This window comes from Hemicordylus capensis, chromosome 3, assembly GCF_027244095.1.
Source record: "Hemicordylus capensis ecotype Gifberg chromosome 3, rHemCap1.1.pri, whole genome shotgun sequence".
Taxonomy (NCBI): domain Eukaryota; kingdom Metazoa; phylum Chordata; class Lepidosauria; order Squamata; family Cordylidae; genus Hemicordylus; species Hemicordylus capensis.
In genome coordinates this window covers 294671103-294690900 of record NC_069659.1, presented here as the reverse complement: position 1 = coordinate 294690900, position 19798 = coordinate 294671103, and the positions used below count along the sequence as shown (strand labels likewise).

The 19798-nt window shown below is 43.8% G+C and overlaps 1 protein-coding gene across 3 annotated transcripts in view; it reads right to left on the bottom strand.

The window, feature by feature from the left end:
* Positions 1–4751: 4751 nt before the first annotated feature.
* The window catches only part of TBCCD1 (TBCC domain containing 1), a 29548-nt gene continuing 14501 nt past the window's right edge, over positions 4752–19798 (bottom strand). For all 3 annotated transcript variants that reach the window (XM_053308046.1, XM_053308047.1, XM_053308048.1), the window contains exons 5-8: positions 17980–18166; positions 17368–17865; positions 8056–8198; positions 4752–5225 (exon numbers count right to left, since the gene is read on the bottom strand). In XM_053308046.1, coding sequence (XP_053164021.1) covers positions 8069–8198; positions 17368–17865; positions 17980–18166 — 815 coding nt within the window. In that variant the 3' untranslated portion in view covers positions 4752–5225; positions 8056–8068. The remainder of the gene's footprint in view (positions 5226–8055; positions 8199–17367; positions 17866–17979; positions 18167–19798) is intronic.

Sequence of the window (19798 nt, the reverse complement as noted above, 5' to 3'; positions counted from 1 at the left end):
AGACTTTGCTTTAGAGTTTGGATGCAACAGAATATTTCAAATAATAACACAAATGAAAATGGCATGGACAAAAATGATGGGATCCTTAACCTAGTATTTTGTTGTACAACCATTAAAGGCAATCACTGCAAACAAGCGATTCCTGTAGCTCTCAATGAGACTTCTGCACCTGTCAACAGGTAGTTTGGCCCACTCTTCCTGAGTAAACTGTTCCAGCTGTGTCAGGTTTGAAGGGTGTCTTCTCCAGACTGCATGTTTCAGGTCCTTCCATAGATGTTCGATAGGATTTATATCAGGGCACATAGAAGGCCACTTCAGAATAGTCCAGTGTTTTGTTCTTAGCCATTCTTGGGTGCTTTTAGCTGTGTGTTTTGGGTCATTATCCTGTTGGAGGATTCATGACCTGCGAATGAGTCAGAGCTTTCTGACACTGGGCAGTACGTTTCGCTCCAGAATGTCTTGATAGTCTTGGGATTTCATTGTTCCCTGCACAGACTCAAGGCACCCTGTGCCAGACACAGCAGAGCGGCCCCAAAACATAACAGAGCCTGCTACATATTTCACAGTAGGTATGGCGTTCTTTTCTTTGAAAGCCTCATTTTTTCGTCTGTGGACACAGAGCTGATGTGACTTGCCAAAAAGCTCCAGTTTTGTCTTATCTGTCCAAACAACATTCTCCCCGAAGCATTGTGACTTGTCAAGATGCATTTTAGCAAATTCCAGTCTGGCTTTTTAATGTTTTTCTTTCAACAGTGGAGTCCTCCTTGGTCTTCTTCCATTGAGCCCACTGTCACTCAAAAAGCGACGGATGGTGCGATGAGACACTGATGGACCTTGACCTTGGAGTTCAGCTTGTATCTCTTCGGAAGTTGTCCTTGGCTTTTTGTCTACCATTCTCACTATTGTTCTGCCCATTCTGGGGTCGATTTTCCTCTTGCGGCCACGTCCAGGGAGGTTGGCTGTAGTCCCATGGACCTTGAACTTCTTAATCATATTTGCAACTGTTGTCACAGGAACATCAGACTGCTTGGAGATGGTCTTATAGCCTTTGCCTTTAACATGCTTGTCTGTAATTTTCTTTCTGATCTTCTCAGACAATTCTCTCCTTTGCTTTCTCTGGTCCATGTTCACTGTGGGACACATGATGATACCAAACAGCAGAATGACTACTTTTCTCTATTTAAATAGGCTGACTGACTAATTGCACGATTGGAGACATGTGTGATACTAATGAAAGAAAACAGCTAATTTGAAAAATCACTCTAATCCAGTTATTTATTATCTTTTCTAGGGGTACCAACCAATGTGTCCAGGCCACTTTAGAATATTTTTGTAGAATAAGCAATACTTTATCTCTTTTCACACTTGCTTTGCTTTACTCGATGACATATCAAAGGCATGCAGGTATACATGGGACAATTGCTTTTCATTTAATTGTTTTTCAGGAGGCATAAAACACTTTTTCAATGAGCTGTAAGGGTACCAACAAATTTCTCCACGTGTGTATTAAGTGCCAACAAAACATTGCTCACCTGATAAGCCTGATATAGTTAGCACAATATTTGCTAATATGCCAGTTGGCACCAGTTGAAATATGTAATAGGAGGAAGAGACCACTTGACATGCAGTAGCACACACAATTGCTCCTACATTGAATTTCAGTGTGGCACTTAGAACCAATTCACTTTCTGTATAACAATTTGAGCTTTAATTACCTCCCTTTGTGTGGAAAGATAAAAGTTTGAAATTGTGCAGCTCAAAAAATTAGCAGGAAGCTTATGACCCGCCTCATTTCAACTAGCTATCAAAATATCTTCTTCATACACTTGAGACATTATTTAATAGTGAAATCCCTAGATGATTTAAAGGAAATATGAGAATAAGAGAAAAGTATATCAAAAGAGCTGTGACTGCAAAAAAGAAAAGAGTCTGCTCTCTTAGGTAATCTAGTCCAAAGCTGCCCCTCCCTGAGCTGTTACCACTCCATAAACATTTGGGACAGAGAAAGGATACATTAAAGCTTTACCAGAATTCAGCATTCAAGGGGAGATTACTTTCTAGCTTTGGACGGGGGTGGGAGGAGGCAAAGCCATATATAAAGCTGCTACCGGAACTGGGTCTTACAATACATGTTTAGAAAGGCAAAGCATTATTGTTTTTATTCCTAGTGGACTGACTTACCTTCCCACCCCCCTCCCATTCAACCTAGAGAAAGTTTCCACTAAACTGATCCTGCAGCAATTGTCTGCTTTGCATTCTTCCCATTCCCTTGTACAGTCATTCCTTGCCAACCCTGGTTTTACCAACTGCGGTTTTGATTATATGCAAATAGGAAATTGTGACAAGTCTTGCCAACCATGACCCGAGTATCCATGGTTGGTGAAGTTTGTTGGTGATTTTTTTTTTTTTTTGCGGGGGGGAGGTTCAGCGGTCTGCTCTGCTCATTCCTCTTGGTGACCAATACCAATTTAAAATGCCTTTGAGTGATTTGGGGTGGGGGGTTCAAAAAATTTCTACAGGTTCAATCTGTTCATTCTTCTTGGTGACTCCTGGTGATATTACAGGATATTTTGTAATTTTTTTTTTAGCATTTTTATTTGGTGGCGTTTGGTGGCGACACAGAGACGGGCCTTCTTGGTCGCTGCCCCGAGATTGTGGAATGCGCTCTCTGCTGGGATGCGATCCCCCCATCTCTGGCAATTTTCAAAAAACGCCTGAAAACCCTTCTTTTCACCCAAGCTTTCTCAGCTTCCTAAATTGTGGGGGTTTTAATTTCTGGTTTATTTTAAAACTCAAAACCTGATTTCTGGGGTTTTAATCACTGTAATTGTTTAATTGTTGTTTTAAAATGTTTTTAAATTGTTAATTGTTATATTGTTTTTTAATTTGTTTTAGCTCTTTACTGTTTTAGTGGTGTGTTTTAATTGTAAACCGCCCTGAGCCATTTTGGAAGGATGGTATATAAATAAAATAAATAAATTAAATTAAATTAAATTTATTTTTCCCTTTATTTTTAGGTCTTTTTGTGGTCATGGTTCCCCTAACCCTGTTTTTCATGGACTTTAATGCCTCGCCAACCACAAATTTGCCAATGGCAAGGTTTTGCCAGGACGGACTCCTAGCCGTCGACAAGGGATGACTGTACCAAAAGAGCCATGATGCCCTTTTTACAAGACTGCATAGATTTCAAAAGGGGAAGGAGAACAACACTAATATTCCCTCTGAAACAAATGGGATTCCTTCCAACATAAGTAGTGTTGCGTTTGGGTTGTATGCCTCTTCATTCTGGCTTGGAACCAAAATCACACACTTCTATCTGGTACCTTAAGTATTTACACATCCCGAGATTATCTTTTAGTTCATCTTTTGTCTACTAGATTTTCCAACATGGAAATTCCTCTCTCTGAGTAGCAAAATGGGAAGTACCTCTTCTTGGCAGATGCATGCAGAATGGTTAGAATACTTTTGTTTGTCTCAAAGTTGTTGTAAACTTTGAGACAGGGCATAAGTTCTAAGTCTTTCAGACATAAGTTGAATGTCTATATGTCTTTGAGACAAGGTATAACAAAGGTAAATGAAATCACTGTGAATCCATCACTTCAAATCCAGAGTGCTTTGTTTCAAAGGGGTTTCAAACTTGACATAAAAATAGTAAATTTCAATCTGTTGTTGATAGGCATAGGGAATTCTAGTACATTTACTATGTGTTGGGCTTTGCATACCTGTCTTCTACATATTTAAATATTTTAAATATTTTTAAAATAAATAAAATATTTGAACTGTGTGTGTTTGTGTCACTCTCTCTGTGTGTGTGACATGACACATCTGCAACAATTTAATCTACAAAGTTGTATAAATTCTTCCTCAAATGTGAAGAATTACTCTACTAAGAAAGTGTCTGCCACTTTAAATGAATTTGACTTCATAAATGGAAAATTTTAAGATAGCCCTTGCAACACGGTGAATCCAGAGTATTAATGAGAGTTGACATTTGTTAGTATTAGACCAATTACATATGCATGCTTTGAAGTTATTATAGATGAGAAGCATAAAAACAAAGCACTTCTGGGTTTTGGTGGTTTGAAAGACATCCAAGTTAAAAGTCTACATCCCCTGGAGAGCTTTCCCCCCTCAAAATTGAGCTTAACAGTTTTTCAAATGAAAGTAAACTAACAACAGTTTCAAAAAAGGCACCATTTAATTTTGTTTAATTCATGTCATCCATCGTAGTGTCCAAATCTAGACAAGTACAGAAGTTACTTGTTTTGCTTGTATGCACAAACTAAAGCATGATGAAAGTGTAAAAAGAATGAAAAGAAGTTAATGATAAGAAGAAGTTACTCACCAAGGGTAGTGAGATATATCTTGAGACTTGGCACTAGACTTCAATGTATGCTTGCAGAGTTTTCACAAGCAAGTTTGAGTTATGCCATTTCATGTCCTTATCCTCTAGTATCCCTAGGATGAATCCTTCGCCTCACATTATTTGCCTAGACTAGACTACACTGTGTGGTCCTTCAGATAAAGCAAAGCAAGGCAATATGTCATAGGCAGGCAGGTTTCTGTCCACCAGTGAAGAGAATATTTTCCCAGCCCAGAGCAGAATCTGCGATCCTGTTCTATCTGTAAAGCACATTAAGGGGATGGGGAACTGAGCAGGATACCCATTTCTTTTAAAGAGAAACAAGTTACCCTTTTCCTGAAGTGCAAGAACAACTCTTCTCCTTCTTCATTCAATAAAGTTAGAAACATGAAATGAAAACAAATTTAATTAAATGTCATAGTTGAAGTGCTGAACAACTGGTATAAAAATACATCTAGTGGGTTTTATACAAAAGAATAATCAATGTTCAGTTAATAAAAGGTTCGCTCAGCAGTTAGAACTTTGCCCTTAGCTTCACATCAAGATATAACTCATTTTCCAGACACTTGAATACATCCCAGGAATCTAAGATTTGCTTTCAGCTCCGTGGGCAGAAGTGGTAACAGCAAGGGCCTGGCTGGTTGATACTGAGGTTTGCTTCCTGAGAAAAGTGCAACACAAGAAAGATGCCACAACAGCTGTACGGAAAGAAAGTCTTTCATCTCCTCCCTGACAATGACACCAAAGAGATCCAAGTTTCCAATTTCATTAGCAACAGTCACAAGAGCTTTCAATCAACTTGGCCCCAATCTATTGAGGGGAAAACACTTTCAAGTTTGGTACATCTGGTGCATCTCCAGAACTGTAACAAAAAGGAAAAAAGCAAGTTATATTTGTTGAATGCCGTAATCAACAGTCCCACGACTTTCCTATTACACAGCAATAATTCCTTAGACCAGGCCTTACCAATTGTTCTTTGGATCTAGGAAGCAGCCCCCAAATGTAGGAGTTAAACAATGAGCACTTGGCAAAATTACTGGACATAGTAATTACTGGACACTGAGGAGGAGGAGGAGGAGGGTAAATGGGCTTTTCTTTATCCCCTTTACAGGGGGACAAATAAAGATTGCACTATATAACCCGACTTCTGAATATCCTAGTCTAGGTGCCACAGTTAAGTTTCTATGTGCCATGGCTCCCATGTGCCTGGGATTTGTCAAGTCTTGCATTAGACGGTGCAATGGTATCATTGTGGAAAAAAGCATCCAGCTTAGTTCTCCACCATTAGGCAACTAAGGCTGCAGTCCTATACATACCTCTCTGGGAGTAAGTCTCCTTGAATTTAATGAGGACTTACATCTCAGTAGACATGCAAAAGATTGCACTGCAAGAAAACTGATACAGATAAGAACAAAATGAAGCATCAGAAACATTTTCTCAAACGTACTAACGCTCTAACATACATATTATGCAACAGCTATATGTTGGTGCTACACAAAATATTGAAGAGATTAAGCTCATACCTAGCAGCCTTACAATCTAAGTGCACCAATAATGGGAGAGTTAACTGGAACCAAAAAGTGCAGCAGAAGTGGCACCATAGTGGCTCAGGAAAGATTTTGTGAAAGAAGTGTGTTTTGGAGAGGGTTTAGGAGGAAGAGCTTGAAAGAGAGAAAGAAATGCTGTTCTGGGCACTGAAAGCAGCATAGTAGACATTGAAGCTAGGTAGGAGTGGGAGAACAAACAGCAGGGCTTGGGTGAAGTAGACAATATAAGAGGAAAAAGAACACAGAGAGAAGCAATACAGTGTACAGCACAGAGCTTTAAGCAGAAAGCAAGGAGACTGTAGCAAATATGGACAGCCAGAAGAAGCCACTTCACAATACAATCCTATTACTATATCTACACAGCAGTAAATCCCAGTGTGTTCAGTAGAGTTAGTCCTAGGTAAGTATGGATAGGATTGCAGCCTCAGAGACTTGGGCTTAAGGCAGGGGCCCAAAAATGCACTCATCAGAAAAAAGCATAGCTTTTATTCTGGCAATCACATTTGGGACATCTCTCCTAGCCCACAATGAGAAACAAGGATAGACTCATCTCTTCTCATTGGACTTCAAAGGCTTTTGGAAGCTCTGCAAAGCAGCAAGCAGGAAGTTAAGGGGCCACCATGTTTTTCCTCCAAAGTATCCCAGAGTGATGTTATGGCAGGGGATTGTGGGAAATTAATATGACAGTTTCCTGACACAAAGAGGCACACTGAAAGGCATAGAGGTGTTTTAAAGGGAGGCCCAGGATAGGTGTCAGCAGCAGACCCTACTGGGCCCAACAGCTGTCTGAGGATGCCACCTCTCAACACTAGGATTGGTTGGGGGCACTCACAAGTTTCGGATGGCTACCAAGACCAGTCAAAATCTGCAGATCCCTGTTCTGGAATCACCAAATTGCAAAACTGAAAGTAAGAGTGGAGCCTTACAAGTTCCTTTCAAAACATTTGTGAGGTCTGAAAAGGCCATTTGCAGCAGGAACTGACACATTTGGAAGATGTAACCTCAGTAGCCAAGAGAAACTGATTGTTATTTAAGACTCAAAATGTCACCAATACAGCATTTGGAAGCAGGAGTGCCATAGAATTCTCTGCCATGGGATGTGGTGATGGCCACTAGCTTGGATGGCTTTAAAAGGGGCTTAGATGAATTCATGGAGGACAAGTCTATCAATGGCTACTAGTCTGGAGACTATAGGCCACTTCCAGCTACAGAGACACGAAGCCTCTCAATACCAGTTGCAGGGGAATAACAGCGAGAGGTCACCTTTTGCCTGTGGGCTTTCCAGAGGCATCTGGTGGACCACAGGATGCTGGATTAGATAAGCCTTGGGCCTGATCCAGCAGGGCTGTTCATAAGAGTTAGGTGCCTGACAGCCTGCTCTCTATGCTTTTCTTCAGAGAAAGACAAACAGAATCCAGTTAACTATCACATCTGATACAACCTATTACTAAGATTGTATCAAGACCAGGAGAGCTGGTCTTGTGGCAGCAAGCATGAATTGCTCCCTTTGCTAAGCAGGGTCCACCCTGGTTTGCATTTAAATGGGAGATGCGTGAGCACTGTAAAATATTCCCCTCAGGGGATGGGGTCGCTCTGGGGAGAGCACCTGCATGCTTGCATGCAGAAGGTTCCAAGTTCCCTCCCTGGCATCTCCAAGATAGGGCTGAGAGAGACTCCTGCCTGCAATCTTGGAGAAGCCGCTGCTAGTCTGTGTAGCCAGGCTATAATGATGAGCTAGATGGACCAATGCTCTGACTAGATATAAGGCAGCTTCCTAAGTTCCTAACTTATTGTGACATGAACATGGATGAGAGGGTTAGATTTGGCCAGAAGACTCTTCAAAATGTTTCGAACGGGGCGGGGGAGGGGGGGATTAGTTGATTTGATTTATGTACCAGTTAGAGCTTGCAGCCTTACTGAATACCCAACACTTTGAGACAAATCAGGGATACCTCCATCACACCTTGTTTGTGAGCCTTAACTGTGAGCTTTCAAAGGACATCTCCCCAGCAACTGCAGGCCATGGAGTACTAGACCAGACTGACCTTTGGTCTAACAGAGGAGTTCTTATGCTCTCAGCGTGTACAAGTAAACAGGCAGTCTACTTATATGATGTAGTAGGGAAGGCATGATTCTTGAACTCACCTCATCAGCTCTCCTATCCTGCTGCCTGCTTGGAACCTGCAGCAGGAAGCACCAGGCTGTCAAGCTGCTGACGACTGCCTGTATTGACGAGCCACTCATAGAATTTGTTTTCCACCAGCATTTGGAATGTTTTCCTCTGATCCCTGAAATCCATCAAAGCATAGGTACTATAGCACGTGCAATACAATTCTGTACATATTTATCTCCCACAAATCCTTTTTTCAATGGCTAAGAGAACAACTCTTATCAAAAGTGAAAATAAGGCACAGCAGGAAAATATTTGCTCACAAATACATATACTGCCAAGAAGTTCTGGCTAGGATATGCTATTTCCCTTATCTGATTCAGCTATTCATTTTAAGTTATTTATCCCACCACTTGGCTTTGATCAAGGCCTCAGGATGCCTCGCAATATTAAACACAAGACAATTTTTAAAAATCTTTACAACACTAAAACAAAATAGCTAGAAGTCAGTATATCAGCTACCCTTTTTCAGACAAAACAAATTCAGCCATCATCACCAACTGCCTGATACAGTTCTCTGAGGAGTGATTTTCAAAGTAGCTATAATAAAGGAACAAAATGATAGATCCATGAGAGAGAGAGAGAATGCACATCATCATTTGTTCAGAAAAAATAGAACTCTCTCCAGGCCTTCCCAGGTTGCCTCCATCAAACACAAAGATGAAGGTTTTCTGAAAGCGAGAAAGGAAAAGGAAAGAGGAAAAAAGAAGAGATAGTGGCCAACATGCTGCACAGTTCTTAGGACTCCAGTAGAACTTGCAAAGCTGTTGTAGAGAACGGTGGTAGTGCTACCAGCATTGCCTCACATTTTCTCATTCAATACTATGAGAATAAATATAGTATGGGAGATAGCGCTACCACCCGTTCTCTACACAAAAACCACTGCTACAAGGAACTGCAATAGCAGTGCTTCAGGTTCTACCAAAGAACTGAGCGTCGTGTCAGTCATTAAAAGTAAACCAAACATTTTAAAAATAAAACTTCACTTCCGGGTCCAATTAGAATTCTCCGCTTGCAGAGCCAGGATACCTAGGAATCAAAATGTAAATAAAATGGAACATTGTGACTTACCTGAAGAGTCCATTTTCAGCAGGGAAATGGAGTGCATCCGACAGTGGGTTGCTCCTCATTACTCACTCTTAGACAGGGCCAATCAGATGTTAAATGCCCCCCCCCTTTCCCTCAAGTAGGAGGAGCATCCCCTGGAATCCCAGGAACGACTGGCTTAGCCAACGTTGCGTACAATTAAGAACTTGAACCACAGAAAAAGAACAATGAAGGAACCACCCAGAAGAACTCAACCCAAAATAGGAAGAACATTGGAAGGAATCTCTAGGAAGGAATGCCTTGAACCATGTTAATGAGAGAAGGCGGTGAAGAGAAAAGGGCAGAAACCCCCAGAGAGGGGCAGATACACTCCATTTCCCCGCTGAGAATGGACTCTTCAGGTCACAATGTTCCATTCTCCAGCAGGGAAGGAATGTATCCAACTGTGGGGCCTACATCAGCTTCAGTTCCACTGGCGGGGGTGGGGGGCGGTTTGGCTTTTGCCAATTACATCCCAATTACCTGCTGTAGTACTCTTCTGCCAAAGGCTGCATCAGCAGACGTTAGAGAGTGTAGCTTATAGTGATGAACAAAGGAAGAAGGCAAAGCCCAAGTGGCTGCCTGACAAATATTGATCAATGGGGCTTGTGTGGAAAAGGCAGCTGATGTGGCAGGACTATGTGTAGAATGAGCCAATACTCTTGAAGGTGAGACCCCTGAGGTAGAGTATGCCTGTAGGATGCCTTAGGACTCCGATTGCTGGAGATCCTTGGTACACATAAGATAAATTTTAATGCCCCACCTAAGATCAAGGGTATGCCATGATTTTTTCTCTGGAGTTGGAAGCATGGGGACAAAAGGAAGGCAGAAATAACTCCTGAGCTCTATGGAAGACTGAATTGACTTTAGGAATGAATGATGGATCGGTCCTGAGTAAAACATAATCCGGAAAAATAAGGCACAATTCTTTCCTGACTGATAGTGCCCCAAGCTCAGAAACCCTCCTGGCCAAAGTAATGGCAACTAGAAAGTGGACCTTCCACGTAAGGAACCTGAGCTCCACTGACCTAAGTGGTTTGAACAGTGGTTTTGTAAGGGCCTGAAGGACCAGATTTAAATCCCAGGTAGGGAGTCTATGAACAACGGGGGGACTAAGGAGCGCTGCCCCTCTTAAGAACTTCTTAACATGAAGATGAGTTGAAAGAGAAGAGTGACTGGCCCTCAGAACAGATGAAAGGGCCACTACTTGTCTTTTCAAGGTATTGGGCCTTAGACCCTTATCCAACCTGCTCTGGATAAAATCAATAACAGAGGTGATAGAAGCCAAAAATGGGTTTATGCTCTGCATTTACACTAACTGGGAAAAGTTTTCCAGGTGGCCTGATACATACTTTTAGTGGAATCCCTTCTAGAAGCCATCATGGTGCGTAACAGCCTTTCAGAGTACCCTTTTTTCTTTAAGGCTTCTCACTCAACCTCCAAACCTTGAGACACAACCTACCTTGAACCAGATGAAGAATGCTACCTTGAGACAATAGATCTGGGCCCTCCCCCAACGGAAGAGGAGATTCTATAGACAACTGAATCAGGTCCAAGAACAAAGGCCAGGTTGGTGTTACCCGAACCACCTCAACTGTGCAAAACCTGAACCTTTGAATTGTTTTGTGTAAGATTACCTATGGCAGAAAGGAGGCCTGATGGCCAAATACTGAACAAGGCATTCATGCCCTCCGCCCGAGGAGTATTCATGAACCCTTGAATAGAACATGGGAAGCTTGGTGGGGAGGCAAAGAACTCCAAAGATGGGGAGGCAAAGAACTCCAGCTCCATCTTGCCGAACCTTTGACAAGTTTCCCGAAAAACCCTGTCATTGAGGGACCATTCCCCTTGATCCAAGTTCTGGGAGCTAAGCCAGTCCGCTTAAACATGCTCAACTCTGCACACATGCTCTGCTCAGATTGACCATAAGTGGATCTCTGCCCAGCTGAACAGGAGTTTGGCCTTTTCCATGAGAGATTTGGATCAGATGCCTCCCTGCCGGTTCACATGAGCTTTTGCTGTGGCATTGTCTGTCCTGATTATTACATACTGTTGTTGAATCAGTAACTGGAAGGCCAGGAGAGAGAGGCATATCAGCCAGAGTTCCAGCCAGTTGATGCTGTGAGATTTTTCTTGCTCAGAAAACTGATCCTGAGCTATCCTGAACTGCAATGACCACCCCATCCGAGAAGATGCATCTGTCATGATCTGCATCTTCTTGGGATAAAAAAGGAAACCTCTACGACCTAGCAATGAGGGCATCCACCAAAGAAGGGAGGACTTGACCTGAGGAGTAAGAGGAATAGGACACCATGTCTTGGATGATATCCTGTCCTGCCAAGGTAAAAGAGCCCTTTGAAGAATGTGAGAGCAAAACCTTGCCCAAGGCACTAGATCAAAACATGCCACCATGCTGCCCAGAAACTGAGTGAGACTGGCCAGGTTGAGTTTCTTGAGGCCCCTCACCTTGCAACAGGTGGCTATTATTGATTTCCTCCTGGCCTGAGGTGCTGGGGCATCATTCTTGGTTAAAAATCTTGGTTACCCAGTTGCAAAGAACAGGTATGTAGGAAAATGCAAACGCACACTTAAATGCATACAGTCTTTTACTATGCCCTAGGTGTATGGAGCATAGACTATTGTTTCTTATTTCAATTACTTTGTAGGTAAACTATAATAGAACAGTATCAGGAATATGAAACACAGAGAGAGAGCGGGGGGGGGGGGGGAGACAAAAGGCATATAACATCTAACACAAAGTCTTACTAAACACCCATCTGGTATGCTGATTGGATGAGCCCTGGAGTTCACCAGTCTGTCAGTCAAGACAGGGTTCATTTCCAGTTCTATTTACGGGGAAGGGTGGCTGATCACTACAGATGTCTATAAGGTGTTGGATAGCTTCTAAGACTAAACTGGGGTTTCTCCTTTGTGGGACCTTGGAAATGGTGAGAACCAGCCAAAAGGCTGAAGAGTTAACTCTAAATTGTAACCTTCTTTGATGGTGACTAAAACCCATGGATCAGACATTGGACCAGGTCTCACGATCAGTGAGACCTGGTTTCTTCGAGTGTGTGTGGAGACTGGGCTAAGCCTGCTCTTCCCACACATGAGTGGGGAGGGAGCCCTGGGGGGCCGGATTGGCTGCCCAAACGATTGCCGGCTCCGTGACGGAGCCAGCGGGGGCTGGGGGGGAGCAGGGGCCAATTGGCTCCTGCAAGCTCCAGCATGCCCTGCGTGAGCGCACAGGGCATGCTGGCGAGACCCCTGGAGCAGGGAGGCGGCTTTTCGCCTCCCCTCTGGGGGTCTCCTTGTGAGTAGGCATGGCACAAAGCTGCACCACAGCTACTCATGATATATAAAAGCAGGTTTGCGGAGCGCTCACTCCTCAAACCTGGTTTTAGGGCAGGGGTTCTTGAGCGGGTTTATCCATTCTAGAACCATCGGGCTCGCAGCTGAGCCTGGTGGTTCTTACGATCTGCAAAAATCGGACTAGGCTTTCCTAGCCCGATTTTTGCAGATCGTGAGAATAGCACCATTGTCTGCTCCCAAGCATGGTAAAAGAGCTGCAGACCACCCCTGACCAGATGACAGTCACTGAGACTAACCAGAGTGCTTGAAGCCTTTAGAGGGTTGTTGGGTTTTAGTGGAGATGCCATCTTTACTGGAAGCCTTGGAACAGGACCAGTAAAAACTGTCCTGTCTGAACAGTTTGAACTTAAAGAGGGGCAGGAAGGATGAAAAGAAGAGTTAGCCTTCTGGAAACCTCTTTTGTCCTCCTTGCCTTGAGTAGAAGACATAGCCTTCTTCTCTTTGGTTTCTACTAGGACCAGCTCCAAGTCATCCCCCCAAACAGTTTTTCTCCCCAAAAAGAAGAGAAGGCTAAGCTAGACCTAGACTTTTGATCTGCCTTCCAATTCTTCCACCACAAAGTCTACTGAGACATCCTCTGCCAGTGCTTTTGCTGCAAACTGAAAAGAGTCAAGGCTAGCATACGCCATAAAGCCAGAACCTTTGAGTAACTTATTAAGGCCTTGGCGAAGCTGTGGATTGCCCTGGGGAACCAAGTGCTGCTAGCTTCGTGATCCATAAGATTGGCACCCTGGCAAAAATAGAAGTGGCCATGGAAGAACGCATAGCTAAGGCGGAGGCTTCGTGTGACCTACGCAAAATGGTGTCACAATGTTTGTTCTCAAAATCCTGATAAAGTTTTCTCCATCTTTGGATAAAACAGCAACAAAATAGTTCCATGAAATAATGTGGAACACTGTAGAAGCACTTGGCAGAGATGGAAGGTGCCTTATGGGGCCCCAGGCTTTTCCATGTCTCCAAAAATGCTTTTTTGAAAAATTTTGGGCAAGGAATATGCAGACCTTCTTCCCTTGAGAAAAAGGGGAAATCTCCTGTTCTCCCTCCTGCTGCTGTTCCGAGCTAGTCTTTTGGGACTGAAAATTGGAGCAGCTACCAAGTTTCAAAACTCTGTGCACCTTCCAGTGAAGAACTGCAAAATCCTCTTGTTTAAAAAGCCTATGAGAGGGAGTGGAACTAGACTAGACAGCCTCCTCTGACAACTCCCCGCATTCCTCAATGGCTCTGTCAAGATCGGGAGGTGAAGGGGTGAAATCCGGATTAGCATCTGAATTTTGCCTCATCCTGGGCCAGGGGGTGGGGATGGGGAGAGTTTGGAATGACCAGACTAGGATCACCAGAGAGCTGGACTGACAATCTCAGCAGTTGGGAGAAGCCCTATCTGCCCCCTCAGAAGAGTGAGAACGAGGGTAGGATGGACGGCTAGAGAAATCTGTGTCCTGAGCTGCATTGGAGCTGTTGATGCCAAAACTAGAGGACTGTGGGAGGAAAGAGTTCCAAGAAGTTGAACTGTGCTCTCTATTTGCCCAAAGACTTAACAGCAACCAGAAAAACGCCTCTCAATCTCCTTCAACACCATTCACCTCAGTCATGCTCTAATATCATTAGGAAGGGACTTGTCTCCTGTGAAGGGATCTGCAAGCACCCTGGTTTCTTCAGGAATAGAATTGGAATTAGGGTGAGCTGCATCCTCTACCTTGACTTGGACTGCTAACTGGTTGAAGGACAGGAAACAGAGGGTAGGTATAAATGGAGAGTTTTCACAATGGAGGGAATTAAGGAGTGGGGTCCCCCAGGGATCTGTACTGGGACTGGTGCTTTGTAATTTATTCATAAATGATCTAGAAGTAGGGGTAAGCAGTGAGGTGGCCAAATTTGCAGATGACACCAAACTCTTTTGGGTAGTGAAATCCAAAGCGGATTGTGACGAGCTCCAAAAGGATCTCTCCAAACTGGATGAGTGGGCGACAAAGTGGCAAATGTGGTTCAATGTTGGCAAGTGTAAAGTGATGCACATTGGGACGAAAAACCCTAACTTCAAGTATATGCTGATGGGATCTGAGCTGTCGGTGACTGACCAGGAGAGGGATCTAGGCATCGTGATGGACAGCTCGTTGAAAGTGTCCGCTCAATGTATGGCAACTGTAAAAAAAAAAAGGCCAATTCCATGCTAGGGATCATTAGGAAGGAGACTGAAAATAAAACAGCTAATATTATAATGCCCTTATATAAAACTATGGTGCGACCACACTTGGAGTACTGCATACAATTCTGGTCACCACATCTAAAAAAGGACATTGTAGAACTGGAAAAGGTGCAGAAGAGGGCAAGCAAGATGATCAGAGGCCTAGAGCACCTTTCTTATGAGGCAAGGCTACAACACCTGGGGCTTTTTAGTTTAGATAAAAGACGACTGCAGGGAGACATGATAGAGGTCTATAGAATCATGCATGGTGTGGAGGAAGTGGATAGAGAGAAATTCTTCTCCCTCTCATATAACACTAGAACCAAGGGTCACACCATGAAACTGATTGCCAGGAAATCTAGGACCAACAAACAGAAGTACTTTTTCACACCATACATAATCAACTTGTGGAATTCTCTGCCACAAGATGTGGTGAATGCCAACAACCTGGGTGGCTTTAAGAGGGGTTTGGATAATTTCATGGAGGAGAGATCTATCAATGGCTACTAGTTGGAGGGCTATAGGCCACCTCCAGCCTCAAAGGCAAGATACCTCTGAGTACCAGCTGCAGGAGGGTAACAGCAGGAGGGAGGGCATGCCTGTGGGCTTCTAGCGGCATCTGGTGGGCCACTGTGTGAAACAGGATGCTGGACTAGATGGGCCTGGGGCCTGATCCAGCAGGGCTGTTCTTATGACCTGAGTTCATGGCTGTCCTGAAGCACGCCCAGGGATGGGGTAAACTGGCGATCCATCGGGATTGTGGGGGGGGGGTAGAAGTTGCAGTCATGCGCAGGCCTCCATCCCCGTCTAGCCAAACCCAATTCCTGCACTGCCAGAGCCCTGGCACGTGACGAGGAAACCGAGTCACTCATCGTTTTCGTCTTCTTGTGTGGCTCCACACCTGTAATTGGCTGGCGAGGTTCGCACGAGATGGGGGGAAAGGAGGCAGCAACCGATAATAAGCCATCTGTAGCAGGGAAAGCCTCCCTGGTCGACATACTCCAGTTGGCCACAGAAACTGTCAAATGGTTGTTTTTTGGCTGGCCAACAAATAAAAATCAAGCTGAACTCCCGTTCTCACCCATAGTAGGTAAAGAGGAGGGACAGAATTGAAAGGGGAATAAAGAGATAATATAGAGCACCATGGCTACCCTGCCATTTTGGAGCAAGACAGGGCAAAACTGTGATTCCAGGGGAAGCTCCTGCTACTCAAACATTTAATGTTCTCTGATTGGCCCTGTCTAGGAGTGAGTAATGAGGAACAACCTGCTATCGGGTGCACTCCTTCCCTGCTAGAGAAGGGGGGGGGGGTTAGAGGGACACCATTTGATCCTCGTTTGCAGCCAATTACAGGTTTCTGGATTTGTATGAAATGGCAAACTATGGTTTGCCACAACTCAAGAATGAAAGTTTTAAGTCTCAGCCTGCAAAGATATGAATGGAAAATGAAAACATGCTCAAGGTGCATGCCTATTTGTGCTTGTATCACTAAATCATGGCTCAGTGTAGCATCAGAACAGCTGCTAAGTGTCTCAAGCAAAATCAACCCAAATCACAAGCTCCTAGTTCTCAAGAGTCACTATATAATTTCTCAATGACATTTGCCATTTTGGAAAACCACTCCATGTGAAACCTTGCTACATGCAATATAAGGCACAATATTGTAGAAGGAAGAGTAACTAAGTTCAGAACTCTTATTACTTAAGCTAATGGCCATGTCTGCCCACCCTGGTTTACTTCCAGTTCTTTCAAGCCAAATACATCAAAAGACATAGAGCCGGGTCTCACGATCCGTGAGACCTGGTTTCTTCGGGTGAGCAGAGAGGAAGCCCTGGATGGCCGGATCGGCCGCCCACACGATTGCCGGCTCCAAGACGGAGCCAGTGGGGGCTGGGGAGCTCGGGGGCCGCGCAGCCCCCGCAAGCCCCAGTATGCCATGCGCAAGCGCACAGGGCATACTGGCGAGACCCCCAAGCCGGCTTTTCGCCTCCCGGCTGGGGGTCTACTCATGAGTAGGCACGGCGCGAAGATGCACCGTGGCTACCTACAATGTTAAAAAGCAGGTTTGCGGAGCGCTCGCTCCACAAACCTGCTTTTTACCAGGGGTTCCAGAGCGGGTTTGCCGCTGCAGAACCTCCAGGCTTGGCTGAGAGCCCGGTGGTCCTGACGATCAGCAAAAATCGGGCTAGCAGAGGCTAGCCCGATTTTTGCTGATCGTCAGAATAGCCCCATAATCAAACTAAAGAAAGAATAAAGAAATAAATCACATCCAAGCTCAGTCTATATAACTGCAGGTCAATAAAATGCAGTTGTGCTTCTGTATGATACTTTTAAAAATAGAGTGTCACATGTGTATGAGAAACAGCAACAGATTTTACAGTATGTTAAGTGGTTTGTTCATAATTAATTGTTATTTTCTGTAGACTGACTTTCAAAAACCATTAGCAGACAGATTGACAACTTTGAACACCAGATTAACAAAATGGTCCACAGCTGTATTATGGAAGAATCAGAATGGGAGAGAGACTTAAATGACATATACATGGTGACATTTAAGTGATTATCCTTTCTGTGAATATTGCTACATTTTGCTCCAAAGCTGCTACAATAACCAATTCTTCCCTCCTCAAAGACAACTGTTACTTACTTGGTCAGCCCTGCCTCCTTCACTGTCTTCTGCCAGATATGTATCCTCTGTTCTCGTTGACTCAATGCCTTTTGGTATGCAGGTGGCAGCCCACCAGGTATTTCTGTAGTATCTCCTTCCATTTCAAAGGGAACAACAAAAGGATAAAACTCGGAGGGTGGGAGGAGTCTGAAGACATTCCAGTCACAGTTCTCCTTGCATACCAACACTGGATTGTCCCAATAGTTAGGCACTGTAGCCAGACCAGTCCTGCCCATGTGGTCTTCAAGCATTGGATAGTGTGTATGGAAGGGGGCAAAAGTTATTCCTTGGTTACCCAGTAGGATGAGGGGTCTAGTTGGAGTGAGAATGTGCAAGGTACAACTGGTGGTAGAGGACAGAGACAGACGACGACAAACCACAATAACTTTGACATTGTCACAACTATGGAGGTGAACTACAGTCTGCACTGGGCCCAAGACAAAGATGCTATTCCTGCACTTCTCTATCGTCACAGATCTGAAAGAGTGAAGAAAAAGCAATCAGTTCAAAGCAGGAGGGAAAGGGGAAAAGAGAACAGGTCACATACCTCTGAAATAAAGTTGCAAAGGCTGACTGGAAAACTCCACTCACCTCAGCGGAGACAGCAAATAGATGAAGGATTCACAGCAACGATGAAGCCTCACATGAGAATCTTCTAGGGTATCTGAGCTCTTTGCCAATGTTTGCTTGTAAACTTGGCTCATCACAACTATGCGGTGTGCTGAAGGGACCATATGAGTATTGCAGGCTATTTTGGCTCGCTTGGTTGTTCCTTCAACTGCAAGAATCAAGTTAGTAATTCTGCTTAAGTCAATATGCCATGTGACATCGACATGAGTGCCTCATTTTCAGACAATCTCAAAACAAATAATCAAAGAGACATTCATTCCCTGATTAAGGACTATCCAAAAGTAAGTTCAATTCATTCAAAGTTTCTTCCTGATATAGAACACAAAACCAACAGAAGGGATTTTCTATCAACCTGAAAACTGAAGCAGACTACACAATTTATTACTGCAATAACGGCACATGGATGTTCCCATGCCATCCAATTGTCCACAGCTTTATTTGGGGGGGCAGACAAAACAGCTTTATTTTGGAGACAGAGAGCACCCCACCATATGCTTGGAACTGTGGGACCATAGCTTCCATTTTGGATACCTGAGTTTGTGGGATCATGAACTCAACACATGCTCATATTTGTCAAGACTTCCTACTGGTCACTTAGCATAAGCAAAACATGGGGCAATGCTACCTGAGAGATCATAACAACAATTAAGACTGGAAGGGAATCATCCTCAAAACCTCTCTTTCTCTCTCTGTCAAAGAGAAGGAAGCTGGCAGAGTAGGCTTACAAGTCAAAAACACTCTCTAGGGAAGTGACAAACTCCCTTTCACAAGAGAGACAGCATGAGCTAATCTTCTCCTCAGTAACTCAAGATAAGTGCAGCAACTCCCCACCCCACTGTTAACACCTAATGAGCTGGCTGTGACTAGGAGATAAACTCATTAAAACTTAGGAAATTTATCTTGTACTTGGAGAGAGATCTCCTGCCCAGATGAGTTTTGAAGACACCCATTCAAAGCTTCCACGTACATTTCACTCAAGCCATTTACACCCAACTTGACTAGTTTATGTAACCATGACTTCCATTGTTCAGCATGGGTTTCAGCCCCTCCAGTGAGGGAGTGTGACGTATACATTGCCTCAGGCTAGGTTTTAGAGTACAAATATCCCTGGCCCAAGCACATGGCCTTGAGATCTGCATGGGAGTCCAACCGGACCTTTACCATGCTGGTTCTCAAGCTTGCAAGTGGTAGCTCTATGCCACTTGCCATTTTTCTTTTCTGCTTTTCTGCTTCCTTCCCCCTTATCAGCTGCCCCTCTACAAGTGTACCACTACCAGATTAGGATCAGTAATGCTAACCTCCTGCCCCTCTAAATCTCCTTGCCCCCTTTACTCTCCATTTCTGCATCCAAGCCCTTTCTACAATAAGTCTTAAATTGATTTATTTACAATTTGGACTTTATGCTAATATTCCTCTTAGTGAGAGTCTTGTTAAGACTGTTAATTAAGATTTTATTGCCTGCCTAACCAACTTTTACTTTCCTGTACTCCAATTTCATCCCAAATAAATCTGTTGTACTGCATTTACATTTCCTCATTTCCAAAACCAAAATTCTGCTCAAATTAATACTGTAATAGATTGCTCCCCAATAGTCAAGCTAATTTCCCTACACTAAGCCAAAAGTATAGTTGGAGTGTCCTAGCCAAGCACTCCAGAGCAAATCTATTAACAACCTGCACATCTTGCGCATATGCACAGTGGCACAGGATGAAAGCATAAGACAGAGTGGTTTCCTCCCACCCAGAAGTCTATACTTGGGTCTCACTGAATGTGCAATATG